Source organism: Apis mellifera, linkage group LG12 (assembly GCF_003254395.2).
Source record: "Apis mellifera strain DH4 linkage group LG12, Amel_HAv3.1, whole genome shotgun sequence".
Lineage (NCBI taxonomy): Eukaryota > Metazoa > Arthropoda > Insecta > Hymenoptera > Apidae > Apis > Apis mellifera.
The window spans coordinates 8,580,407-8,592,719 of NC_037649.1; the positions used below are offsets into that span (position 1 = coordinate 8,580,407).

Here is a 12,313-nt window from a genome sequence, read left to right on the forward strand (position 1 = left end):
AAATTTTATCAGTAATGTATATATTAAACGTTTGTTTTATTTTGCTAAAAAAATTCAGTTTGCATATTTTTTTTTATAATTTAAAAAGTAATAATTTTTCTGCTGATAATTCCGTTCATATTAAATTCTTTATTGTATCATGAATAATAATTTTATTTCTTTAATATCTGGAAAATATAAGGATTAAAGAAAAGTCCTCAAGGAATTCAAAGATGCATAGTATTACCTTGAATCACATATTTGTGTAAAGGCAGAACATTTATGAAATTAATTTATATCAGAAATTTTAATTTTGATGAAACATTATGCTTTTTTAATTTTGTTATACCTTTTTTGTTATACCTTTAAAAATCCTATGTAATATACAACATTATACACGTACATAAACACACATACGCAAATACACAACAGTAACATATAAAACATTTCACCAAGTGCGTTCTGTATTCAATTTCATTATAATCTCCCGTTTGTATCTTATCTCCACTGAAAAAGCCTTAAAACGCGTGCGCGTTATACAACGTCGACACCACTTTTGTTGAAATATAAATGAAATCACAGGGAAATAGGGATGAGGGATTAAAAAAGGAATCAAGTCACAACAGTGATCGGTGCATTATATTTTCCTTCACCCAGGGGTGCGTGCCAGTCTCGCAAGATGAGCAACTAAAACCGGAAAAACTGGTGTGATTTTGTGCGATTCGTACGATAATGTTACTTAAATATTAAGAACAGACACCGAAGAGTGGAAACACATGCGTGTCGGTGATTCAGTCATAATATATATGTAATATATATTATATATACATATATATAAATATATATACGTGTATATATATATATATATATATATATATATATATATATATATATATATATATATATGTATGTATGTATGTATGTATATATAGTTATATATAATTAATTTACGAAAAAAAAGGAAGAAAAGAAGAAAGAATTCCTCCACAGTCCTTTATTATTTAATATTGAAGTGAACAAAATGAGAAGTACTTGTATTTCTGGTGACCTAGATCGCATTGATCATAAAAAGACAAAATAAATGTATCCTCATTTTTAGGTCACAACTACTCAATTCGTTTCCTTCATTAACCAATGGACCTCTCGTTTCAGCCATTTTTATCTTCATCGTCATTTTCAATGGCATCTAGGAATAGTTTGCCGACAAAATGTATGTGTATAATTCACTATCAAGATTCGCGTTAACATATCTACGAAGTTTCATCGATTCGAAAGCCTTTTATAGAAATATTAAGGCATACGAATCGCAACAAAGAGCTCTTACAACTATTTTACTTCACTTGCGATCGTTCTGATAGCTGTTATCGTTATTGTGAACATAAAATTAAAATTTAGATTTACGGCGAAAATGTTCTCACTTTGTAAAGATGCAAAAAAGAGAGAAAGAGGAATCACGACAAAAGTCCTTTTGTAAATGGTGATATAGAACTTATTCAAATAACATCCCTATTTAAATGCTTAAACAAGTTATTGCTCGTTTCATCGATCATTGACAATTAGTGTTTAAGTCTAAGTTAAAAAAATATATTCCAATATTTAATATTAATTTTATATTCGTGTCGCAAGTTATACATAGTCTAAACTATAATTTTATTGTTCAAAGTTCTTTACAGCAAGCGTCAGGAGCCGACATTGAGTTAAAAAAAATAAAATAAAAAAGTTAGTATTGTATTTAAAAAATAACTAAAAGCCTGAAATTTATCAACAAAATGCATTCTAATTTCTTTAAGAGTTGTTTCTTGAGACATTTGTTCCTCGCAAATAAAGTAGTAGAAATTCTACATTATTCTTGTTCTCAATCTTTTCTTCGATACTATATAAAAAATATTAAAATGCGATATTTATAAAATTCCGTCGTGACGTGGATAAGACATTATTTATTTTTGATGTTTATCTTTAAAAAATAATTCCAATAAATGTATTTATTCATTCGGCTAACAAAGAAATTTTTGCTACATGTTTCTTTATCCTATATTTGAGATTGTACGATTATTATTTCTATTTTATGTGAGATATTTTCCGCCATATTTCGAAGGCATATTTCATTTATCGTGCATGACGAAGCGATACAGTTTGTATAAAGTGTTATTAAGTTAATAAATTGTTCCCATACATTAAAAAATCGATGAATTATTATTTATTTTACAAGAATAATAATTTTTTAATTTTTCAAAAAAGTTTTTTTAAATATCATCTAGCTTTTAATTTAATGGTTTAGTGTTGCTATTATTTTATATAATTGTATGATTTAAAATATTATTACATTTTGTACAAATTTTAAATATATTCATATATATCATTAATATAAATAATATAAAAATAATACATTAATTTACTATTAATAGAATATAAAAATTAATGATTTAAATTTTCTATTTTTCTATTAAAATTTTTAAATATATTACGTATAATATAAAAATTTTAATTGCATAAAATAAATAAAAATTAAAGTTTTTAAATAATAATATTTCTAAATTTTATAATTTCTATTAATTATATATTAATGTAAATGTGTTTATTCTAAAAGTTATAATAAGACATCAATTTCATTAAATTAATATTTCTTACTTCATTTTAATAATAAAAACTTTTTTTTTAATAAAAGGTAAGAATCATTTTTTAAAAATCTTTACATTCATTAAATACATAAAAATTTATGTAAAAAATATTGTATTTCATGCAATTTTCAGGAAATTTTAATGTTTTATAAATTTTTTGCATATTTTTATAATATACAACCTTCTGGAATTATCTTAAAATGTGAACATACTTCTTGTAATAAATTTTTTAATATCCTTGCCTGGTTCTCTGAACTCTGTAAATCCATATTTATTACAATATATATATAAAGAATTAAAATTTCTTTTTAATAATTTGCAATGCTAAATAAATACATTTTGAAATTGATTTAAAGAAACTTACCCCATTTATTACAACAGTTGGTATAAAAGAAATTCTTGGTATTAAAACATTTGTTAATTTTCCATATTCAGCCAAAAGTTCTTTACCTTTTTCTTCATTATAACACTTAAATATAGGATTATAATCTATATTCATTTTTTTTGCACAGGTTTCCATGATCTTTTTTGGTATCATGTTATTTTTAATCATACAAGATAGATATTCTAATTTAATGGAAGAATTCTTTAAAATGTCTATAGAACATGCATGAATAATATTTGCTGCACATTCAATAGGTCCATGTTGACATTTAAATTCATATCCATCTTCTGTTTTCAATGTCTATAAAAAATTTAATTAATTTAGATGAATAATTCTAAATATATATATTTTCATCTTTAAATTAAAAATAATTTTTTAATTTAAAAATATTTAAATAAATAAGAAAGACTAATCTATTATCATTGAAATGAAAAGTATGATAGATGATATATAATAATGATATATTATAATAAAATATTATTAGAATCGTTTTATTATTATATATATTATTATTACATTATATACTTATATTATACTAATGTATAATAATATATAATTTTTAACAAATATATTATTTAAAATTTTCTTTTTTTTTATATATAAAATATCTTACCATAGCTTTTCCATATGGTATAAATTCTATTCGTACATTATCTGGAATTCTATGATATGTTGGTAATAACTGTTTTATGAAAAAACTGCGTGAATCTGGACATAATGCTTCATAATAAATAGCTATGTGTATCTTTTGTGCATTCTTCTCATCTTTTTGGCTTAATGTTACTGGTTGATTGTCCTGAAGCTGTGCTATATAAAACTTAGCAGATATCCAAGAAAATCGAGAAAGTTACATAATTATTTTTATTTTTATTTTTAAGCCATTGACATGAAAATTAAATATTTATATGTATAATAATACTACTTTATTTTTATAAAATTTATTTCAATAATTTTAATATATAATTTATTAATTATGAAAGTTATTTATACCAACATAAATTTTATATATTGATTAATTGCTTATTTAATATATATAATTTATAGTTATATAATAATAATAATTTATATGGCATTTAAAATTGAAAATTATAAAAATTATTAAATTTTTAAATTAAAATAAATATACTAATAAAATAATAGTTAATTAATTATATATTAATTAAAACTAAAAATATCTTTAAAAATCAATTTCATATTTTATAACATTTGTGAACATATGGATTTTTACCTTTTATGCCAGATTTTCCTTGTGTAAAATTCAACCATATTTTCGAGGATTGCCAAAAAAGTAAAACTGACAGAATAATCAATAATATCTTCCATCGAAAAATTCCTAATCCCATTATCCGTAATTGTAAAAACAAAACTTAAAATGATGATATAAAAATACAAAATTTTACTTGTGATAAAAGTTTAGTGCAAGAAGTCTATGATATCGCATCACAATAAACATGGAAGTAAATTATTATTTTAGACTATCTACTCTTCACTTGAGTTATTATATATTTTATTATAGAAACAAATAATATAATTGATATTGATTGATGTAAAATAAAATTTACTTATATATATTATTAATTAAATATTATTAATATATTTTTAAAAATATTTTTTTTAATTTAATAATGATCAAAATATATATTAATTTAATAAAAAATCAAATTTTAATTATTTTTATATAATGTTTAAAATAATATAATTTGCAAATTATATATATTAAATTTATAATAAATATACTATTTTAAATTATATATAAAATATAAAATAATAATTTAAATTAAATAACTAATAACCTCAAATATATCAATGAATGATTCAAATTATATCTAAATATGGAGTTCAAAACAAAAAAATATATTATTCTATAATTATAGATATAAATAATATTATATGTGAAAAAATTAGTATTTAAAATTTAAAGAATGTAAATTTTTTAACAATGTTAAAATTTTTATAGATTTTATATATATATATAATTATATTTATTTTTTATTAAATATATATTATAAACATCTGGTACAATAAAAATATTATAAAATTAATTTAAAATTTATTTATTATTATTATATATTATATATAATTATTTATTTATTATTATAATTATAAATAATATTAATTTTAGTTATTTTCCAATATGTTCAAGTTCTTCTAAAAATGTTTTACACTTTCCTTTAAGTATTTTAATTGCTTCTACAAATAATACAGATGGTAATAATGTTCCCACTGATTCAATAGTAACTATAAAAGAAAAAGAAAACAATATTAATATATACATAATATTTAAATAAATAATATTTTTATACACAATATTTCAACTTACAGATAATATGATTTCTTATTCTATTTAATCGTATACATCCTTTGAGATCTTCATGCTGAAACACATTTCTAGAACAGCTATCATAACGAGGATTTTTTACTCTTGCTTCACGAGAATCTGGATCACCAGGTTTATTTTCAATTACTTCTATAACACCAATGCTAAAGCAATTTTTTAAACGATCTGCCATTTCTCCTTTTACTGGTTTTATTATTTGTATATCTGGTAATAGTCTGTATGATGCTGTAGCTAAAGAAAAAATATATACAATATTAAATTCAAAAAACATCAATTATAAAATAATTTATATTTTATATAAAATAATGTATACTTTAGTAAATATCTAATACTTAACATACCTACAGGAGAAAATTTAGCATGATCTTTCCCAATTCCTTTAACTGCATGCATAAAAGCATGAATTTCTTGTCCTGGACGCATTTTACATATTAAAATATCATTTTCTAAAACACTTAATTGTTCTGTTCCTCGAGGATAGAGTTCTGCTTGATGTCCAATAGGAACCCATTTAATATCTCTACTATATACTATAAATAAAATTATTTTTCTTTTTAAATTTTTATCATCTTTTTTAACTGTTTACCATTTACCATTATTAAATATTTACCATTGCTATTTCTATACATATCATTTGTCCTTCGAGAATCTTTAGGTGCTTGAGAATTCCAAGTACATGATATTTTAAGTTCATATCTTAATGTATCTTGATCACTAACTTCATCTTGATCTTTAGCAGTAGAAGAAGGATATTCAAATAATCTTGGATCAGCTCGAAGTGGTATTAAACCCAATCTTTAATAATAATATATGTTATTTTAACTAAAGAGATAATTTTAAATATAAAAAATTACCTATGAGCTAAAACTTCATCTTGAATCAGACTTGTATTATTCACAATATAAACTTTTTCTATAGCCATGGTTGGTACTTCACTTAAGAGAACTCTACGAAATGCATTAGCAAACCCAACAGGATAACCTATTAAATCAAATTCTAGCTCTCTAGTATCTTCAGATTCTCTCATAACTTGTATTTTGAATTCCTAAAAATATAAATCAACATATTATACAATAATTACATAATTTGAAAATAATGAAAAATTAAATGAAGTAAAAAATTATAACATTTTGTATACCTTTTTAAAATTACTTAAATTCCAATCCTGTTGAGATTGATAATGTGTATATTCAGAAGCCTAAAAATAAAATTATCATTAATAATTATTTATTTTAATTGACTAATTATATTATTTACTAATTTAACTAACTATATTATTTAAAATGCTTACATTTGGTATACCATATTCTTCAAGAATAACACGAGATTTTCGAATTTCTTCCATTATTCACTATTTGTATTATATATTTGTATTATAATTTGAGATCATATTTGAACATAACCATATATTTCAAAGTTTGTGTTCCTCAATGTATCAAATATTGCTCAAACATATATTATTATTATTATTATATAAGTATTTATTTATAAACATTATTTAATATTATTTAATAAATATTTAATACATTCATTTTAATTATGACTAAAAAAAGAGTTATTATTTATAAAATATTAATATGAATATATAATTTAGTTGTAAATACATAAATTTGTAAAATAAGACTATAATATTTTATATTGAAATTAAAAGTTCATATAAGTAACTTATAAGTATATTTTCAATTACAGAGTTTGTAATTTAAAAGATTTTATGAAAATTTATAATATTAAAGTAAAAATTTGTATAAGTATATATATGTATATATAAGAAAGAAAGAAAAGGATAAAAGAAAGGATATAAATGTCTTAATAGTAATTAATTTATATATTTATTGTTTCTGAATAAGATATAATTTGATAATTTTTTTTCATTAAAAAAATATTTATTATGTTTGATTATGTTTTATGTTTATTATGTTATCGATTATGTTTATTATATTAGATTTTCTTCGATATATGTTGCTCAGATTTGTTCGTGACCGAACAATACGATTAATTTATGTGCTTCATGATTGGCTGTTTTTTGTTAATAATTTCGGAATTTGTTAACAAAGTCGAAAGTAACAAAAAATTTTGAAAATATTACTTGAAATTATTTTAAGAATTTTCAATTAATTGATGTTCTCACATTTAATTTTATATTATAATTTTATTAATATAATATTTATAAATATGATAATATATGTAATATAATAATACAAAGTTAATAAAATTATCCATTTTATTTGGCAGTTTTAATATAATATTATAAAGTATATTATAAATTATAATATTATAAATATTCCAATGAACAATTTGATTGGATTCAAATTAATCTTGAAATTAAATTTTTTTCCTTTTAATAATGGTATAATCATTAATGATCAATAATTGTGTTCTACTTCACAACACTAATGTATTAATTTTTTTATAATACTTTTTTTTTTTTAATCCAAAGCAGCAGCACCAGAAATGATTTCAATTAATTCTCTAGTAATTACAGCTTGTCGAGTACGATTGAATGTCAGAGTTAATTTATCTATCATTTCTCCTGCATTCTTGCTAGCATTATCCATAGCAGTCATTCGACTTGATTGTTCACTACAAGCACCTTCTTTCATTGAATAAAATAATAAAGAGGCTAGAGAAAATTCTAAATAGCTTTGAATTACATTTTCATCCAAAGAATCATATAAAGATAATTTTGGTGCACTGACTACTGCATTTTTATCAAAAAGAGGTAATTGATCAACACTATATGATACCACAGATTTAAATCTATTATAAACAATACGACCAGAACCAAAACTATATCTGTAAATATTAATTTATTAAATATTATATATAATATTATAAATATACAATTTACTAATTTATTAATAATAATATTAATAATATATTAATAATAATATATTAATAATATATAAAATATATTAATTTGAAAATTAATTTGATATTTTAGAATAATATATTTTATGTTAAATTAATAAGAATACATACCCACTGTTCATGATTTCAATTGCTACTTTGGCAGCATCATTAAATGTAGGTGGTTTACGACCAACTTCAGATGCAACAAATAATATATTATTAGCAAACAATCGTGACAAAATTGCTCGTGATTTTTCACCAACACATATAATTTTTGTATTTTCACGTTCTTTAGGATCTGCTAAAAGAGAATCTCTAATATTACGAGAAACTCCAGTATGTACAGCACCACACAATCCACGATCACTTGTTATTGCTACTACAAGTTTTTTTTCATCTTCTGGTGGAGCTTGAATTTCAGCTTGTTCATAAAAGATTTTTGTGCCAACACCAAGAGGTCTTGCTTGTTTTAAATCTCTTTCTGCTCTATTATATTTAGCAGCAGATACCATTTTCATTGATTGAGTAATTTTCTGAATATTTTTTACAGATTTTAATCTTATAGAAATGGCTTTAAGAGTTGCCATACCACGTTGTTGCTGTTGTTGTTGTACAACGAGTTGCACAAGTGTTTTCATATGATTAGAAAACATTTTGGAATTGAATATTCCTGTAAGTTTGTATTAAAAATAATGTTTATCTTATGTATAGTATATATAGTAAAATTCTTATTAAATTATTCTACATTCAATATTTATAAAAAATAATTTTAATAATAATAAATAAAAATCAAAATAATAATAATAAAAATCAAAACTATAAAAATCAAAAATAATTAAAATAATTAAGTATACGATATTTATTCAGTATATAACTTATTTATTAAAACTACAAAAATTATTTTCTTAATTATTATATATTTTCTTATTATTTTTAAAAAATATTTAAATAAAATATAATATATAAAAAAGTAATTTTTTTATATCTCAAAATTATTTTACTAAAAAAAATCTAAAAAAAATAAAATATATTATTGAAAAAAATCATTACATATTCTCTCATAATATATAAAGTATGATTTTTAACATATAATATAAATCTATCTAAATAATATATCTATCTATAATAATATCTATCTATATAATATAAATAATTCAATTTTTCAATTTAAATAAGTTAAAAATAATAAAAAAATAAAAACTATAAAATAATAATAAATAATAATAAAATATCAAAAAATATCTAAAAGATCTACTGAAAAATTTAAAGAAAATTTAACTTACCAAAGTTTTAAAGTTTTAAAGTTTGGAAAATAAAACAATAAATTACATAAGACAAATACATATCTTAATAAGATTATAATTAAAAAATAAAATAATAAAATATATTAAATAATATATATTTTTACCTTATTATTACTATATTATATATTTTTTAATTATATTTATTATAGCATAACTATAAAATAACTATATTAGTATTACAATATTAATATTACATCAATTACTAATATTAATTTATTTAATATAATTTATTATATTATGAAGTAATAATTATTATTTTTAACAATTATTTGTCTTATTAAGTTTTTGATAACTATAGTTAATAACTGTAAAATAAAAATTGAATTTAAAACTAATAAAAATTAAAAAAAGATAAAAAATAACAGATAATATTATATAATAATATTCGTAATAACAATATTTTTGGTTATTTTTTAATAAGAATTATCTTTTAGTAGGAAATATTATCTGATTTATATAATCACAATGAATATTATTTAATTATATTTGGAATTAATTTTCTTTACTGAATATTTACTTTTTGTTATTTTTTTATGTAGTAATTTATTAAAATAACTATTTTACATTTTATTTATTATAATGAATTAAACTCACCGCACGATTTATTACAATATGATAAAAAATGAAAAAAATTGTGTCAAACAAGATAGAAATGATCATAAGACATGAAGTTGCAGAAAGTGATATAGATACCTATGCATAAAACGTATATACGTATACCTATGCATATATGCGTATAAGTCTACTAAAAACGATCGATAGATTTCAAGCACAAAAATATCTTTTAGGATCTAGGGAATTTATTATATATTACTAGTTTATTATAAATTATAAATTTTTTTTTGACATTTTATATTTATATATGATCTGAAATAAAATTTTGTTTCTAACTTATATTAATAAATACAAAAATCAAACTTATATGATAGCATTTTATTTTTTATATTCATTTAAATTTTTTAATTAAACAAAGAATTAATAATTTTTTAAAAACATTCTTTGCCATTATATATTAATGGAATAACAATAAATATTATATTTGAACGATTTAAATAATTATTAGATATTAAGCAGTACAAAAAAAGTTAATTTATTTGAAATTTTATTTCATTTTTGTTATATAATTTGTTTTATTTAACATAGAAATTTATCATTTTTATTTTCTTTAACATTAATTATTATTAAAATTATTTATAAAACCACAAAATAAATTATTTTAAAATATATAATCCATTCATTTTGCATATGTTTATATATACATATTGTTAACAATATTTTCACAGTTTTAAAGAGTTATTATATTATTAATGATATTTACAGATATGCCCAAAATTCAAATAAATTTTACAATTAATATTAATCTGCTTTTTTACTTCCTCGTGTTTTCCATGCTATTAAAAGATTCCAAGAAAAAAACAAAGAAAAAGAGTGAACTTGTGATGCTAAGAGAATAAATGCATACCATAATAATCCATATGGTAGATCCTAAAAATAAATTTTTATAATTTTAAATAATATTTTATATTAAAGAACTTAATATTTCAATAATATAAAATAATTTATTTATTTACAATTATTTTATTTAAATTCATACCTGCCAGAAATGAATTTCATCTGTTTTACCAATAGTTAAATATTTCCAAACATCTTTAAAATAATAAATAAGTGCATAAAGTAATGGACCATATCCTAATAGAATGATACCTATCATATATTGTTTTAATGTTTTAATTTTATTTTTTTTAATAGCAGATAATGCAAGAAAATTTAAAATTAAACTTGTACACCAGATATATTCCCACCATAGAGGCTATAACAAAGAAAGATATTAATTCAATATTTTATATTAAAAATCATATTAAAAATTATATACCTGTGGTACTTGCAATTCCTCAATTTCCAAAATGAATATATCCAAATGATCTAAAATATCAGCTTGCAATTTGGCAAGCATAACAAAGAAAAGAAGATAATGAAAAAATATACAATATTTCAGTCTTGATTTATTTGTTGCGCTAAAAAAAATATACATTTTAATTCGAATAAAAATATTTTATTTTTAATCTTTTATTCTTTCACTTTATTGATATTAATTTCTAAAATATTAATATCAAATAATTTTTAAAATGAAAAAAAAATCTTATATTATTTTTATTACATCTTAATTACCTGATTTGATAGTGACTAGCAATTTTTTGTCTATGATTAAAATCACTTCCATCTGTACCCAAAGCTTGAGACAGTGTAACTTTTGAAGCCATATTTTGAAATTATTATGACTAAGATATAAGAATCGTGTATTAATTTTAATAATAAATATTTATATATAAACAATTTTCAAGTTGCAATTCACGATAAACTATTCGGTATTTCATTACCAAATATTTAACTATTTTTAAACTTTTAGAAGCTCTGTTAGTAGTCCCATGGGTCACGGATCTGTGCAAATGTGTCACTTTTATTAAGTCACGTTTTCATTTCGTAAAAATTGAATATCATTTCTTTTGATTTTCTTTTTATATTATTTTTATAAATAAGTATTTTATTTTAATTATTATAATATATTATTTTTTATTTTTCAAAAATATATAAATCAATGATTTAAAAAATTATAATTATTTAATATATTTATAAATAAAACAAAGTAAAGATTATCATTATAAATATTATTTTCACATTTATTTAATTACATAATTTATTATATTTTTAAAAAATTTGTAAAATAATACAATTTAATTTCTGCAAAATTATATATTATACATTTTATTGTACATTAATAATTTATGTATATATATTTATATATTATATAATTTATTTTTGTGATATTAAATTTTTAATT

The 12,313-nt window shown here is 19.8% G+C and overlaps 4 protein-coding genes across 4 annotated transcripts; all 4 read right to left on the minus strand.

The window, feature by feature from the left end:
• Window positions 1-2,709: 2,709 nt before the first annotated feature.
• Window positions 2,710-4,454, minus strand: LOC107965322 (gamma-interferon-inducible lysosomal thiol reductase). Its single transcript, XM_016915413.2, has 4 exons — window positions 4,211-4,454; window positions 3,596-3,789; window positions 2,962-3,282; window positions 2,710-2,854 (listed from the first exon to the last, which is right to left on the minus strand). The coding sequence occupies exons 1-4, from the start codon at window positions 4,323-4,325 to the stop codon at window positions 2,765-2,767; spliced, it is 720 nt and encodes a 239-aa protein (XP_016770902.1). The 5' UTR covers window positions 4,326-4,454; the 3' UTR covers window positions 2,710-2,764.
• Window positions 4,455-5,020: 566 nt separating this feature from the next.
• Window positions 5,021-6,771, minus strand: LOC411510 (DNA-directed RNA polymerases I and III subunit RPAC1). The gene is made up of 7 exons (XM_006565255.3): window positions 6,612-6,771; window positions 6,459-6,518; window positions 6,175-6,365; window positions 5,931-6,115; window positions 5,662-5,850; window positions 5,303-5,551; window positions 5,021-5,220 (listed from the first exon to the last, which is right to left on the minus strand). Exons 1-7 carry the CDS (start codon window positions 6,663-6,665, stop codon window positions 5,105-5,107), a joined length of 1,044 nt encoding a protein of 347 aa, XP_006565318.1. The 5' UTR covers window positions 6,666-6,771; the 3' UTR covers window positions 5,021-5,104.
• Window positions 6,772-7,721: 950 nt separating this feature from the next.
• Window positions 7,722-10,226, minus strand: LOC552699 (ATP synthase, H+ transporting, mitochondrial F1 complex, gamma polypeptide 1). Its single transcript, XM_625075.5, has 3 exons — window positions 10,069-10,226; window positions 8,300-8,840; window positions 7,722-8,113 (listed from the first exon to the last, which is right to left on the minus strand). The coding sequence occupies exons 2-3, from the start codon at window positions 8,821-8,823 to the stop codon at window positions 7,747-7,749; spliced, it is 891 nt and encodes a 296-aa protein (XP_625078.1). The 5' UTR covers window positions 8,824-8,840; window positions 10,069-10,226; the 3' UTR covers window positions 7,722-7,746.
• Window positions 10,227-10,559: 333 nt separating this feature from the next.
• On the minus strand, window positions 10,560-11,991 carry LOC552705 (protein jagunal). Its single transcript, XM_625081.5, has 4 exons — window positions 11,644-11,991; window positions 11,348-11,489; window positions 11,069-11,284; window positions 10,560-10,959 (listed from the first exon to the last, which is right to left on the minus strand). Exons 1-4 carry the CDS (start codon window positions 11,733-11,735, stop codon window positions 10,831-10,833), a joined length of 579 nt encoding a protein of 192 aa, XP_625084.1. The 5' UTR covers window positions 11,736-11,991; the 3' UTR covers window positions 10,560-10,830.
• Window positions 11,992-12,313: the final 322 nt, after the last annotated feature.